We start from the raw sequence: 16,079 nt of genomic DNA, 5'->3' as shown, positions 1-16,079 counted from the left end.
TAAAATAGTCCTATTAATCCTCTTTATTGCTCCGTTTAATTCGGGAGTCCTAGGAGGGCTAGTATAATATTTAATTCCCTTTCTTAAGTAGTAGGGTTTTATTTTATATAGGAATTCTTTTACGTTATCTAAAAAGACTTCCTTTATAGTAATATTATCCCGGTTATTTTTAACCAAGGCTTTATATTCTAAGAATTTTTCTAGGGCTTCTACCTTAGATTTTATTAAAGATATTTCTAAATATCTTATCCCTATATCTAAAAAGGATATAAAGGAGGTGTATTTATTATAAGTAGGGGTCTTTATAGGTCCCTAAATATTAATAGTAACTCTATTAAGGTAATTATATACCTTATTAAATAGGGATTTATTCCTCTTATTAGTTGCCTTTGCTTTAATATAAGCCTCGCATTCTTTTATTTTTATAATATCCTTCTTAGGAATAGTTATATCTTTATTATATCTTTTAAAGGTTTCTAGTAAGGCTTTAAGACTTATATATCTTAGCCTTAAATGCTATAAATAAAAGTTAAGGTCCTTTATATTATTCCTTATATTATTAATATTATATAGGAATGTCTTCTTCTTTAAGAAAGGAATTTCTCAAGAGAAGATATAAAGGTTATCTTAGTATTTTCCTTTAGATATAATATTAGCTTAGTTATCTAGTAGGAAAATTTCCGTGCTATTAATAAAGGCATAAGTATTTTTAAAATACGATTAGCTTATAATATTTACCCTTAATTTAGGTATAAAAAGGCAGTTTCTTAAGATAAATAGCCTTTTATTATTCGGAAATCTAAAAAGAAGATCTCTATAGCCTTTAATAACTATATAGGATGCCTTTCCTTAATTAACCTTAGTAGAGATAGTTCGAAAATTAATAAGGAATTTCTTTTCCGATACTATATACCTAGTAGCACCGGTATTATATATAAAATTATAGAAATTTCTATTCTCTAAGGTTTTATAAGGATTTCCTTCTTTTTACCTTATATATAAGGTCTTTAATTCGAGAGGAATTTAAAGGTCCTATTTGCCTATTATTAAATACGGCTTTTTTAAGGATATTCGAAGAGATATATACCTCTGCTTCTTCTTCGGAGCTTTTATAACCTCTAGGGGTAGGAGAAGGAATAGAAAAATCGATTTCCGGTTCTTCGTCCGTTTAATTATCGATTTCTATTTTTTCTGCTTCCGATATATATAGAGAAGAGGGTTTTTTCGTCTTCTTATCGACGTAAGAGTCTAATTCGATAGGATTTCCTTCTATAGAAGGTTTTCTAGGCCTCTTAGAAGGTATTCCTTTATTTTAATTTTTTAAATTTTTAGAAAAGCCTTTAAGGGCCTTTTCCGGGTAAAGATAGTAGTAATCTTTAACTAGATGCCCTTTCTTCTTATAGTAAGTGCATTATAATATAATTTTTATCTTTTTCTAGGGCTTCTTAGTAAAGAAATCTTACTTAAGGGGATTTTCTAGAGACTTAGTCCTCTTAGATTCGTCTATAAGACTACTAGAGACAGACTCTAGATTAAAAGCCTCTAAGTTATTTCGAAGAGCTTACGTTATATTAGTTATATTGCTAGAAAACGAGCCCAAAAGGCTGTTTAAAATCTAAGCTATAATAACTACTTCCGGAATTATAATATTCCGTGCTTTTAGCTCCTCGAATACCTCTTTTACCTTATTTAGGTAGCCTTCTAGGGATTCGAAATCCCCTACTAAAGTATTAAAAGGCTCCTTTATAAATAGGTAATTTAAAGTAAAGGAAATAAGGTTATATAGGTTTTTTAACCTATCCTACGCCTCTTTAGCATTTATTATATACTTTATTTAGGTTAAAGGACTATCTTTAATACGAAGAAAAATTAAAGTAAGTCCTTCTTTTATTTTTAAGTAATTTTCTTACTATATAGTAGTAGAAAGCTTCTCCCTAACTAAAAGAGCCTATATTCGAATAGCCTAGAAGGTATAGTTAGAACTACCCTTAAGTTTAGTAAATTCGAACTTATCCCTAGAGCTTATTTTAAATAATTAGAGGTCGTATAGTTAGTATTAGAATTTTAAAGTTATTACCCGACTTATAGAAAAGCCGGGCTTATAACCTATTAAAAGGTATAAGTAATAAGCGTAGGATCGGGTAATCGATAACGTAAGTAGAAAGATCGGTCGAAGGAGTATAGGGTGTTACGGAGTAGGCAGAGGCGTGTACGTAGGTGCCGTCCGTAGGATAATGTTAACAAGCTATGCAGAGCTCTTCTATACGCGGCTGGCCCGCCCCTATATTTACGGGATCCGGCCCTCCGCACGTAACTACACGGCTTAGGCCGCGGCCTAAGCCTATTACCTATAATAGTTAAAGACTCTTATATAATGCCCTCCCTCGAGCGCGGCGTAGCGCTGCCCTATTAACGGCTCCCGTATAATTAGGCCCGTGCCGCGGGCTCTTCCCTGCCCTTTCCTATTAATAGGGCCGGCCCTACTAGCCCTATTATCCCCGCGCCCGTTAGCCCGGGTAGCCGGGACCTAGCTCTATACTCGTCGGCCGGCTAGCCGTTTAAATAGGGGCGTAACCTATTATATACGCCCCTAGGTAGCCGGCGGCTAGTCCGGACCTACGTAAGCCTTAGGTTGCCCGTCCCCTCTGCCTTAGGTAGTATCCTCTACTAAGGGGTATATAAGGCGGTATCCCCCCCTTCCCCCTTCCCTTCCTTCTCTCCTTTCTTTAACCGTAGTAGTAGTATTAATAGGTAAGTTCCGCTCTACCTAGGGCGTTAGTCCGTTCCTAGCTATACGGGCCGCTCTATTAACGTATGCTCGTAGTAGTAGCGGCAGTAGCAATAATAGCCCTAATAATAATAATAACTCTAACTAGTAAGTTCCGCGCCTTATAGAGCGGGAGGCCGTATTCCGTCGTGCTAACTTCTACGATAGATATATCCGCCTCTCCCTCTCCTACCTCCTCCTTCTCGGAGCGTGCGGAGTCGTTCGTCGACGCCGTGCTAGCCGCGGCCGACGATGACTCCGCCGCTGCCGCCGCTCCTACCCGCGCCGCTGCCACCGCTCCCACCGCCGCCGCCGCCGCCTCTGCTGCGCTATTCGCTCTCACGTCGCCCCTTAGGGTAACGACGCCGTCCCCGCCGCTACCCGTAACGCCCGGCCCCTCGGCCCCCGCCTCCGTCTCCGCCACCCCCGTAAGTCCGTAGTCAGGTAAGCGTAATAGACGTTGTCCGCTAACCTCCTATAGCATAAGCGCTAAGTGTAGGCCGGCGCCGCCCGCTCGGCCCCCTATATGCGTTGTGCGTCGCAGGAGCTCGACTGCTCCGACTAGGCCGGGCGCCGCCGCGGCGGCAGCTGCTACTAGTGCGCGCGAGCCGGCCGCGCCTATAAGGCGGCGCCTCCCGTCCTGCTCGCTGCGGCGTCGGCTTAGAAGGCCGGCTCGCACGGGTAGGCGCGGGGGGCTACTAAGAAGCGCCTTACCGCCGCCGCCGCCGCCTACCGCAACCTCCGCGCCCTCGAGCGATAGGGCCTTATGCCTAAGTAAGTCCTACTCCTCCGCTCTCCTATTTCCGCCTCTAACGCACCCGGCGCTAGGGACACTGCCTCCGTCGCCTTGTTGGCGGTCCCCTTAGCCGTGCCCGCCTCCGCTACCGCCGCTGCCCCTGCCGCCGCCGCTGGCCGCCGCCCCTCTGCCCCTAGAGCCGCCGCCGCCGCCGACTAGCTTACGGGCTTAGAGGGCCGCCTTAGCGCCCTAGAGACCGCCGCCGCCGCTAATAAGAAGGAGGAGGCCGACGAGGACGACGATAACGAAGATAATAATAATAATAACGATAAGGAATAGGCCCGGGTAGTCTAGGGGCTTCGCCTTATAATAAACGCTATTTTTATCTCCGCCTATACTATTGCGCTTATATTGCCTATATTGCCGTGACTGCCCCCTCCGCTATGCCTACTTCGTGGTCCTAGCCCGGGCTGCTATCGGTAGTCCGCTAGTCCGTCGTTCTCGTCTACCGTTCTAAATAAGGCTTCGAACTTATCGAGGGCTATGGTTCCCGTAAACTTACGTACGGGTTCCTACGTAGGGTCGAGATACCCGCGCTACTTAACGAGGACCTCCCGGCGTTTCCCCCTACCGACCTTTTTCTAGCGCGCGGCCCGTATCTCTTCGACCTCGAACTCGTCCTCTCCCTCTACCTCGATTACGGGCGATTAGGCGTCCGCTGCTTCTTATCTAGGCAGCGGGTTAGAGGAGGCTCTACGAAGGAGGTCTACGTTAATCTTATTATAGACCCCCGTTAGGAGACTATCGAGCTCTATAACCTACGGGCTAATAACCCTCCGCACCGTAAACTTCGCGTATAGCTAGTTAAGCTTCTTCTTTAGCCGTGCCGACCTATAGTTACGGAGGTCTAGCTATACCTTATCTCCTACCGTAAACCTATCTACTAGGGCCCTAGTCTTATTAGCGTGCCGCTCCTAATCTTACGCCGCGGCGGCTATCGCGGATTAGCAATAATCCGTGGTCTCCTATAGCTTTCGTACGAACGCGGAGGCGCGGCCCTCCGGTAACGAATTGCTATACTACTCCGCTACCACGCCTACGGCAAAGGGAACTAGTAAGGGTAGTTTAAAGCTATGCGTTGCAAAGAAAGGGGCTATCTTAATAGAGGTATATAGTCTACTATTTAACGTAAGTTAGGCCGCGGGGAGCTAACGGTCCTAGTTTGCTTAGTTGCGGGCTACGACGGCCTATAGGTAAGCCTACGCCTCCTAGTTAACCCTCTCGGGCCCTCCGTCGGTCTATAGGTAATATGCCGTGCTAAGCAGCTACGTAATCTAGAGTAGCTAGCATAGGTGCTGCTAAAAGCGGCTAGTTTAATTCGATCCCCTATCGCTTATAATAGAGGCTAGCTAGCTATACGAGCGGGCCTAGCACTATAGGAAGCGCTCTACGTAGGACTCTATATCTATAGACGGCATCGGCTCTAATATTATAGACTTACTAAGTCGGTCCTTAATTACCTATATATAGCGGTTGCCGCCCTCTATAAGTAGGAGGTCCGTTATAAAGTCTATCTATATATGCGTATAGAACCGGTCGGGCACCGGAAGCTACTTAAGTAGCCCCTTAAGCTGCGCCCTCTAAATCTTAGTACGGCCGTAGATATCGTAGTTACGGAGGAAGCGGCGAACGTAGTGCTATAGGAGGGGCTAGTAGAAATCCCTCGCGAGGCCTGCTGCTATGCCTTGCCTACCCGGGTGGCCTACGATACTAGAGTTATAGACGAGCTAGACTAGCTTCCCTTAGAGCTTGTTCCGTTCGTCTAGCTCCGGCGGTCTATCCTTCTCCCTAGCTTCTATAGTATGCGGCGCGCCCGGCACCTATAGTCTCCCCCGCTAACGTAGGTGCCCCCGTAGGTCGATATAATAGTCGGCTAATTATACCTTTAGCTTTAGCTTCGGATCGAGGCGTCGAGCGCCGGACTTAACGGCGCGGCGCACGCTCTCGTAGGTGCGGTCTAGAGACGACATCCTATCCCATAAGCGCTAGAGGACCTTATCTTAGAACACCCGCGCCGCACGCGCCCCTAGGCCGGTCTATCCCTCCTCGCCGGGCCGAGGCGAAGGTGCGGGGGAAGGCTTATCCGTTAGCGCCGCGCCTTCCTCTACTAGGGAAGCTCCTATATAAGTCCGTAGCGCTTCTTACGGGATAAGCTATAGATCCCGGGCCTCGATGTCCGCTCCCGTCGGCCGGTCTTAATCCCTCCGGGAAAGCGTATCTAGGACTACGGAGTCCCGCCCTAGCCGGTACTTAATCGAGAAGTTAAAGCGTAAGAGATACTCCGCCTAGCGGGCTTACCGCTCCGAGAGGTGCTAGCGGGTTATAAAGTACTCGAGGTTCCTATAGTCTATAAGAACCTCGAAGCTCTTATAGCTCTAGAGTTCCGCTTACTATTGCTCGAGGCAGCTAATAATCGCTAGTATCTCCTTATCGTAAATAGCGTAATTCCGCTCCGCTAGGGTTAGCTTACGGGAGTAGAACGCTACCGGTTGCTTCCGCCCGTCTACCTCCTAGGAGAGCGTTCCTCTAAGTGCCTAGCCGCTGTAGTCCGCTTTAACTAACGTAGACCGGTCGAAGTCCTACTAGAGCAGCACCGGGGCTTAAGAGAATAGGTCCTTAAGCGTACGGAACGCTCCTTCCTATACGGGCCCCTAGCGAAAGGCGGTCCGCTTCCCGGTAATCTCGTTTAAGGGCATTATAATACGGGAGAAGCCCCTAATAAATATCCTATAGTAGTTCGCGAACCTAAGAAAGCTCCGTACGCCTATCTACGTAGTTAGGGCAGCCTAGTCCCGAATCGCCTAGATCTTTACGGGATCCGCCTATATGCCTACGCCGGCGTAGATAATAAAGCCTAGGTACTTAACCCTCTTAACCCCGAATTCGCACTTATCCGGGTCGAGGTAGAGCCTATAAAGTTAGAGGCGCTCTAGGACCCTCCGTACTTTCCGTATATAGTCCTCGTAGGAGCCGCTCGTATAGATAAGGATATTATCTATGTATACGGAGGCGAACTCGTCGAGGAAGTCCTAAAGCACGTTATTAATATAACGCTAGAAGGTGGCGGGCGCTCCTAAGAGGCTAAAGGGCGTTATAAGCTACTCGAATAAGCCGTAGCGTATGCGGAACGCCGTCTTCTACTCGTTACCCTCCGAGATCCGCACCTTATAGAACGCCTATTTTATATCTAGCTTCGTAAACCACTTCGCCTTCGAAAGGTTACGGAGCGTATCCGAGATTAGGGGCAAGGGGTAGCGGTCCGGCCTCGTAATTGCGTTTAGAGCCCTATAGTCGCAATAGAACCGTATCCCGCCCCCTAGTTTACGTACGAATAGGACCGGCGCTCCTGCTTCGGAGCTACTTACTTAAATAAAACCCTTATCTAGGAGGTCCCTTAGCGTCTTCTTTAGCACTAGTAGTTCCGGGTATAATATACTATATAGCGGTCCGAACGGTGCGGGCAGTTCCTGCCCCTTCTTATCGGTGCGGAGTACGATCTTATAGTCTACCCCTAGCTTATGCGGGTTAAGCTTATCCGCTTCCTAGGACTCGAATAGCGGTAGGAGGTCGTGAAAGCGCTCCGGTATCTGCTACCGTAGCTTAGAGGGCGACTTCGGCTTCTTCGCCTAGAGGGCCTTATCGATGTCCGCTAGGCTGACTGCGTAGACCGCTACGTTAGCCGCTGCCCGGCCTTCCTTCTACTCTAACCGTCGCACGGTTCCTATAAAGATAGAGGCAAGGACTTCTTATGCCGAGCATAAAGCTCGTACGCCTAGTCCTACGCCTATGGAACCGTCGTCGTAGCGGACCTACTATTACGTAGGCCTAAACTATAGCTTCTTCTAGTACGGAACCGAGTATAACTCCGTATATAATAACCAGGGTTTCCCGAGGATTAAGGGAAACTCTAGTTAGGGGATTATATAGGCCACGATAAGCTTATAGCAACCGTCGACCTCTATAGCTAGCTACGTAATGCCCCTAATTACCGTACCCTCTATCGCGCCTAAGGCGCCCTTTACTCGCCTTAAGGCGATCTTTTCTACCGGCACTTATATCTCTCGTATAAGCGCCTCGTTAACTACGGCGTAGCACTAGTAGCCCTCGTCTATAAGGGCGGCGACGGGCAAGGAGTTATTAACTATAACCTATATTAAAGTAGGCTCCTCTTCTATACGGGCGGATAATTCCTCCTTCTCCTTTGCTAGTACTAGTAATTAGGGCTCCGGAGCCCGTCTTTGCTCTAGAGCTACTCTTTTTCCTCTAGGCCTAAGGGAGCGGAGTCCTCTTCGTCGTCTAAGGCAAGGAGCGGTTCTATCTTCGCTACTCGAACTACTATAGGCCGCTTAGCTAAAAGGAAGGGGCATTTTAATATAAAGTATATAGACGCGCCGCAACGTAGGCAGCGGCCGTTAGCCTTCCTTTTCCCGATTTCCTCGCTCGTTACCTACTTCGCCCGCTACTTAGAGAGCGGGATAGTATAGGGGATATTCGAAGACGACTTCCTACCGCGTTTAGCTCGGTCCGTGCGGGTAGCCGATATTAGGGTGTCTCCGTTAGTATCGATAGTCGGCTATTCCTCTTATAGAGGGGCGGTGATCCCGTCACCGCTATACGGCGTGCGCTTGCGAAGCTTCTAGAAACGCGGCGTCTGCTCGTAGCCCTATGCTACCTTTATTAACCGGCTTATATACTCGCCGTAGTTAATAGGCATAATTACGGGGATAAGCAGCTCCCGTAGGGCCGGCGTAATCGAGTTCCGTAACTATATAAGCTTCGCGCTGTCTTCCTATACCGTGGTTCCCGCTGCTCGTGAGAGCGTCTCTTCGAAGTCGGGGAGGAATTCGCTAAAGGTCTGCCCGTCCCTTTACTTAAGGGTCCGCAGCCTATCCTACGCCTTCTCCCGCTCCTACACGTTGCCGAACGCATATATAAGGTGTTAGAAGAAGTCCTACGGGTCGCGTCTACCTCTAGGGCCGCCCTTATCCTAGAATCCGGAGATCCGCCGTATCTAGGGCTCCGGCAGCGTATAGAGGAGCGAATACCACGCTATGTCACGATAGCCGTTTAGGCCCTATTTCTCGTCTATTATAAACTTCGTCTATAGCCGGCTAAGGAAGAAGTAGAAGGACTTAGGCTTACCGTCCTAAGTCGGCTAGGGAAGCGGCTTCTATATCGGTGGTGCCGCCGCCGCAACCGCTGTTGCTAAGGTCGTAGGGGTTAACGCTGGTCTCGTAGACGGCTCCCCTAGTATAGCGAGAACCTCGTTCTTCTCGCTAGCCGTCGCGCTTTTAATCGCTTCTAGGATAGCTGCAATACTTCCTATCCGCCCGGGGGGTGGCGGGGTGCTCCCTTAGGGAAGCGGCACCCTTTCCGGGGAGATATCTATTAGATCTATTAGTTAATAGCTTATACTATCACGGAGTAGGCAGAGGCGTGTGCGTAGGTGCCGTCCGTAGGATAATATTAATAAGCTATATAGAGCTCTTCTATGCGCGGCTAGCCCGCCCCTATACTTGCGGGATCCGGCCCTCCGCACGTGACTATATAGCTTAGGCCGCGGCCTAAGCCTATTACCTATAATAGTTAAAGACTCTTATATAGGGGTAGGATTTCGTCCGGAATTTATAACGAGCATATAAGGGGCTAAATAATATATTAAAAGAATAGCGTTGTAAAAGATACTTACGAACTTACTTATTCTATCTACTACTCCTAGGGAAATCCTTTGTCTTTTATAGACTATTACTCGCCTACTAGTAGACTAATTAGTTAGCTTTCTAGTATATTCTATAGTGCTTAAAAAGCTCTATCTATAGTATATCTTCCTAACTTAGTAGGTGGTCTAATTATAGCGTAATAGTTAACGTAAGACTATAGGTTCTAGCGTAAGTAGTAGATTTAACTAGAATATTCTATGCCCTACCTATTCTCGTATCGCGGATATCTTCGGAACTACTAGGCTAAAATAGGCAATAAGGTATCCGTTCTGCTCGTAATTAACTTATGCATTTTATGTATATTTTTGTTTATAAGGATAGGCTTATCCTAACCCGCTTTTCTTAGAGGAAGGTATAGATATCTAGTAGAGGTCTTTATCTTTAAGGGTTATTCCCTTAGACTATATTATAGAACCTCTTTTTACTAGCTTATTCTATAGAGCCTCCCTATACTTATTATTTCTTTATAATAGTAAAATAGGAATATAAGGGTATATTCTTATAGCTATAAGTACTATTAAATAGTCCTAGCTATTTTAGTTTAACTACTTCTTTAAGGTCTATAACTTATCTATTACCTCCCTTATTCCTAAGTAACTATACCTTATATTAAACGGTAATAATCTCGCGTATTATATCTTAAGGTAATATAGTAGCTCTAGAGTTAGTTAATCTAGCTTACTATATAAGTATATTAATAATTATAATATTACTTAGAGTAATATAGTATTATATTAAATAAGAGCTTTTAACGTATAATAACTAGTATTATTCTTAAGGGATAAACCTATTAAGCGGTTTATATTAATAAATATAATAAGGTATAGTTTAAGTAATAATAAGTATATTATATTAGTAATAAGTTAGAGGTTATAGACTATAGACTATAACTAAGTAATTAAGTAATTAAATTAAAGATAAGATTATAATAGAGATCGTAATAATTATATTAAAAGCTAGAGAGCTATTTATTTAAAGTAGTAAAAGTAGGTAGCTATATATACCTATAAAGACTATCTTTAAATTATAGTCCTAGCTATAATCCCCTTTATAGCTTACTATAGCTTACTTATAAGCTATACTCCTAAGTAGTAATCTATTTATATAAGGCTTACTTAGCTTATATATACTTTAAGTAAGCTAAGCTTAAGTAACTTTATATCCTAACTTTTATTTTAAGCTACCTTATTATATAAATATAGCTAGCTCTCTTATAGCCCGCTAACTATAGTTATAATACTACTTAAGTAAGTATAACTAGTTTACCTTTTAAGACTTTATTAACTAAATAAAATCCTACTTTAGCTATAAGATAAAGAAGATATAATCTAATAGAGAGCTATTTATAAAGGATAACTTAAATTAGCTTTAAAAAAAAGTATTTTACCCCTCTTATTAGTACCGAATACCTAGGCCTATAATAAAGGGGTAGAAAGATTAAGGGGTGCTATAATAGAAAGGGCCTATATAATAAGACTTACTATAAGGCTTCCCTATAACCTTTAAAGGGAAGTCGTTAAGACCGCCTATTACCTATAAAACCGGACCCTTAGAGGGACTACCTAAGGAATAGACTAGAAATCTCCCCTTAAGCTCTTTATAAAGAAGAGGGCCTTATTAGCCTACCTTTATACCTATAGCTATAAGGTATATACTATAACTACCGATATATAGCTAAAAAGAAAGAAGAAAAGAAAGCTTAATCCTAGAGCCTTTATTAGTTACCTCGTTAGTTATAATTCTACTAATATCTTCTAGATCTAGATTCTTCTTTTATAGAAGGTTATTTCGACTAAGGATATAATTTTCGATGAATTAAGCTACTTTAATAAAAAGGGGGATTAATAGCCCCTCTTACTCTTATAACGTTAGCTAATTTAAAAGATTTAAATCTTACCTTCTTAATAGTCTTAAGAAGAGGTCTTAAATAAGGAACTAAAGGAAGAAACTAATATCGAAGTAGTTAAGGATAACGCTAACTTTAAAGGAAAAGAGGAAACTACTAGATTAAATAATCTAAATAAAGAAGGAGACTATAGGAAAGCGGTAGAGCTAAAATATACCTACCTCCCTACGCCTCCTTCTATATAAGAAGAAGATCTAAAAGTAGCTTTTTTTATTAGTCTTCTTATCTTAACCCCTAAGGGGGTAGGAAAGGCACCTCTCTTAAAGAATTACCTAGCTGCTTTTTTATCCCTACTTTAATAAGTAAAGGAAGGTATAGGGCCTAATATAAAAGAAAACTAACCTCTCCCTTATTTCGATTGTTTTTCTAACTTCTATCTAACGCCTATAGAAGACGGTTCCTACGGAGCATTTATAGTAGGCTAGCTCTTTAAGCTATAGCTATTAGCAAGAAAGGTATATAAAAGAGACCTCCTAGACCTACTAGTAAACTAAGGGTAGCTAGAAAAACACCCTTTTAAAGACTAGTTTTTCTAGGCCTAGAAAGACTACCTAGCCTTATATAAAAAGATAAGGTCTTTTAAAGAGGTTCTTAAGGAAAACATAAGAGGAAAATAGGTCCTTAGCTATAAGTAGGTCTTTATCTATAAGACTAATAAGTATACCTTCCTTAAAAAGTATAAAGCCCGGCTAGTTATCTAAAGGAATTAATAGGAAAAAAGGGATTTACCTACTAAAGCAACTACCTTAGTAAGGATATCTTTTTAGACCCTTATAGCTATAGTAGTAGAATTCGACCTTAAACTTAATTAAATAGATACTATTAACGCCTTTATTAACTACCTACTTAAGGAAGAAGAAGTTATTTATATACGCCTTTTACTAAGCTTTTAATAACTAGGAAAGGTCCTATAGCTTAGGAAAGCTTTATATAGACTATAAAGATTACTCCTTCTTTAATAATAGTATTTAATAGGTTCCCTTAAAGCCCTAGGCTTTAAGAAAGTCCCTTAAGAACCGTATATAATATAAAAGGGTAAAATCATAGTTTTCTTTTATATCGACGATATTATCTAAGCTTACTTAAAAGAGGAAGAAGTAACTACTAAGGAGGCTATATAAGGCCTATAATAAAGGTATAAGATAACTAAGCTAGGGGAGCTAAAGTAGTTCCTAGGGATTTAAATCCTTTAAAATAGGTCTTAATAGACTATCTAGCTTACCTAAGACGCCTATATCGATAAGGTCGCTTATAAATTCCTCCTTAATTCCCTTAAGAAGAAGCTTCCCTTTACGCCTATATTAAATAAAGAGCTTTTACTTAATCCGTCCTTTTAAGCTAGGGAGTAAGAGAAACACCGATATTAATAAAAGGTAGGCTCCCTACTTTTTTTAGCTATTTCTACTAGACCGGATATCTCCTTTATAGTCTCTTAGCTAGCTAAGTATAACTAGAATCCTAGCCTTAGGTACTAAGAAGTAGTAGACCGAGCTATCCTTTATCTTTATTTAATAAGATTATATAGTCTACGCCTAAGAGGGTAGGGAAGGAAACTAGCTACTAAAATCTTCCTTTATTTAAGCGATTTATCCTTTATAGATAATTCCTTAGATAGAAAGAGCTTATAGAGGTATATTATATCCCTTTTTAAAGGAACTATTACTTAGAAAGCTTTAAAGTAAGCTACTATTATAACTTTTAGTATAGAGGTAGAGCTACTAGCTTTCTTAAAAGCTTTAAAGGAAGCTATTTTCCTTAGCTAGCTACTAATATCTTTATAACTATAAATTCCGACCTTATTAGCTATAAAATATAATAATATATAAACTATATAAATTCTTATAGAGGAAAATAGTAAGCTATAAACCTAGCTATAATATATTAATATCTACTAGTATTAGTTATACTAAGAGGTCTAAAAGGGACTTATTTCTATCCGTTAGGTTTTAATAGTATCGATAAAAGTAAACGGTCTTATAAAGCCCTTACTATTATAGAGTAAACCTAAGAGGGTATAGGCTATAGTCGTACTACTACCCCCCTCTACTATATACGGCGTGTTATACGTATAAGATAAAAGGTAACGAATTAACTAAGCTGCCTAGCTTATTAATTAACTATACTTATTAACTATCTAGGCAATGCCTAGACTCTTATATATAGTTTCTTCCCGCGCTCTCTTCCGTTCTCCCTTAGTTAATAGGCTATTACCCCTAGGTGCCGCACTACCTATTAGCCTAGGTTAAGATCCCCCGCTGCCTATACTATATACACGCCTTTAGGCTACGGCGCCTATATATATACGCGCCTATCTAGCCTTATACACGGGGACTTAAACCTACGACTAGTAGGTAGCTTAGTTAATATATTATAGAGTAGACCTAAGAGGGCATAGGCTATAGTCGCGCTACTACCCCCCTCTACTACGTACGGCGTATTATACTTACGCGATAAAAGGTAACGAATTAACTAAGCTGCCTAGCTTATTAATTAACTATACTTATTAACTATCTAGGCAACGCCTAGACTCTTATACTTACTAAAGTAGAAGCTAGCTATCTTTTTATAGTAAATTAAGCTAAAAGACGTCTATAAGAAGCTATCCTTAGAGGCCTACTTTAAGAGTCTATAAGAAGAGCTAATAGCCCGTATAAGAAAGTAATATTTATAGCTAAAGAAGAAAAAAGAGGTTTTCCTTTTAAAGGGCTCCCTATTTTAATTAGGTTTCTCCTTTTAAAGAAGGCCCCCTTTCTTATAAGACTTTCCCCTTTTTAAGCTCCTATTCCTTAAGTAGGTTTAAAAGAGCCTAGGGACCTAAAAGGGCCCTTACTTTCCTTAAGTAAAGCGATAAGTATAGAGCTAAGAACCTCCTTTATACGCTTACTAGCTTAAAGCCGTATTAGCTATGCCCTTACTATAATAGTAGGCTATAGCTAAGGGGGTATATTGCGAAGCATAGCCTAATTTTATAGTTCTCGGAGATATCCCTTAAAAAGAAGGACCTAGGAAGCTAAAAAATAAGTTTTAAGGAAGGAGCTAAAAGGAGGTATAAAGAGGAGGGTAGGGGTATAAGGGGAAGCAAAAGTAGTAATAGCTTCTTATAGAGGTAGCGAGAGATAAGATAGATATACTAGTAACGGCTAGAAAGGAAGGGAAAAACTAATAAAAAGCTCGGTAGTTAAGAGGATATTAGTAGCTTCTTTAAGTAAGATCTTCTTTATTAATTAAGATACTAAATAAGTATAAAGAGGGGCGTTAGATAGAAGAAAGTAAGAGAATTAAGGTAATATAATAATTACCCCCTTACTATAATTACTACCCTTATAAGAATTAAATATCTTTGCCCTACCTATCTAACCCCTTACTTTTAATTTTACCTTTATATATTTTATATATACTTCTTATATCTCTCTTTATAAGATTTAAGCGTACTAATATATTAATAAGTTAGTAGCTATTTAATAGGGATTTATTACCGATTTAATAGCGCCTCCTTATACTAATAGGTTTCCTTACCTTACTTAGTCTTATACTTCTTTTTCCTAGCTAAGTAAGTAGTATATTTTTTAATAAGGTCTTAGCTATTCGCTATATCTTTAATATCGACCTATTAGTTATACTTAGCTAGCTATCCTTATTATTTAATAAGGAAAAAGGTATCGCCCTTAAATCTCTTTTAGTCTTTAATCTCTTAGACTTCCTATTTACCTTTATTATCCTTTAAGTTTAGTATTAATAGGGTTTCGCTATCTTTATAGGTTCCTTTACGCTCCTTTTATAGCTCTAAGAGACTAATATAGAAAAGGTTATAGAGATATAAGTACTTCTTAAGGAGCATAAGATAATATATTTACTTTTAATAGCTTATAGGACCTAAAACGGTCTAATATACTTAGGTAAGAGTTTTCTTTTTTTTATCCTTAAAGCGTAAGTTCTTTATTAAATAATACTATAAGATCTCTTACTTTTAATATAAGTAGTTAGTGCCTTAAATCATAGTATTTCGCTTATAATTTAATAGCTTTTCCTTAGTATTCCTTAAGCCTCTTTTATAGCTCTTATAGCCTAGTAACCCTTACTCTTACTTTAGGTACTTCCTTTTAAATAATATTATCCTTAATATTAATATAGAAGTTTAGTTAATAGCTATTAATACTTTATTAAGTAATAACTTAGTTATTACGTTCTTTGTATTATTATATATAAATTAAGTAATATATAAGAGTAACGCTTAGTTAGTTTATTTTAAGTTAATAAAGTATCTTAAGTAATACTATATAGCTTAGTTTATTTATTTTATTTACTTATTAGTTTATAAGTAAAATACTATCGATAGCTTATATTTTACTTATAAGATAAAATAAAGCTCTAACTAAAACTTACTTATAAATAAGGACCCTTTATTTAAGATAATACCTTTTAAAGGTCTATATACTAATTTAACTTAGTAATTAAATAAATCTACTAGCTCTAAAGCTATTATTATCTTAAAGATAAGAAAGAAAAGGTAATACTTAGTATATTAGTTTATAATTACTAAGATTATATTAACGTCTTATTTATTATACTATACTTTAAGTAAACCTATAGTAAAGTCTATTAATAATTCTTCCTATAGTTATATAAGATATAGTAATAATTATATAGTACTATAAGGGCGATGCGCTTTAAATACTATACCTTAATATACTAGGTATAACTAAACGTATTTATTTATATATTTTATTATTTTATCTTAGTAAAAGTTCCTTATTAATAGTTCGCTAGTATATTAAAAGCTAAAGTATCTTATAAACGAATTATTATAAAAGGGCTATATTAGCTCTTATTATAAAGCTACCTTTAAAAGTATTATAATATAACCCTTTTATAGTAGTAGTCTATCTAAGT

The 16,079-nt window shown here is 40.2% G+C and overlaps 1 protein-coding gene across 1 annotated transcript; it reads left to right on the top strand.

Moving 5' to 3' along the window:
• Nucleotides 1-575: 575 nt before the first annotated feature.
• Nucleotides 576-3,332, top strand: HRG_08204 (uncharacterized protein; the record flags this gene model as incomplete). The annotated part of the gene is made up of 3 exons (XM_044866675.1): nt 576-621; nt 2,936-3,195; nt 3,267-3,332. The coding sequence occupies 3 exons, from the start codon at nt 576-578 to the stop codon at nt 3,330-3,332; spliced, it is 372 nt and encodes a 123-aa protein (XP_044718564.1).
• Between the last annotated feature and the right edge of the window lie 12,747 nt (nt 3,333-16,079).

This window comes from Hirsutella rhossiliensis (assembly GCF_020360975.1).
Source record: "Hirsutella rhossiliensis strain HR02 chromosome Unknown scaffold00009, whole genome shotgun sequence".
Classification (NCBI taxonomy): domain Eukaryota; kingdom Fungi; phylum Ascomycota; class Sordariomycetes; order Hypocreales; family Ophiocordycipitaceae; genus Hirsutella; species Hirsutella rhossiliensis.
The sequence above is the reverse complement of the archived record's forward strand: the minus strand, read 5'-3'. Positions and strand labels throughout refer to the sequence as shown.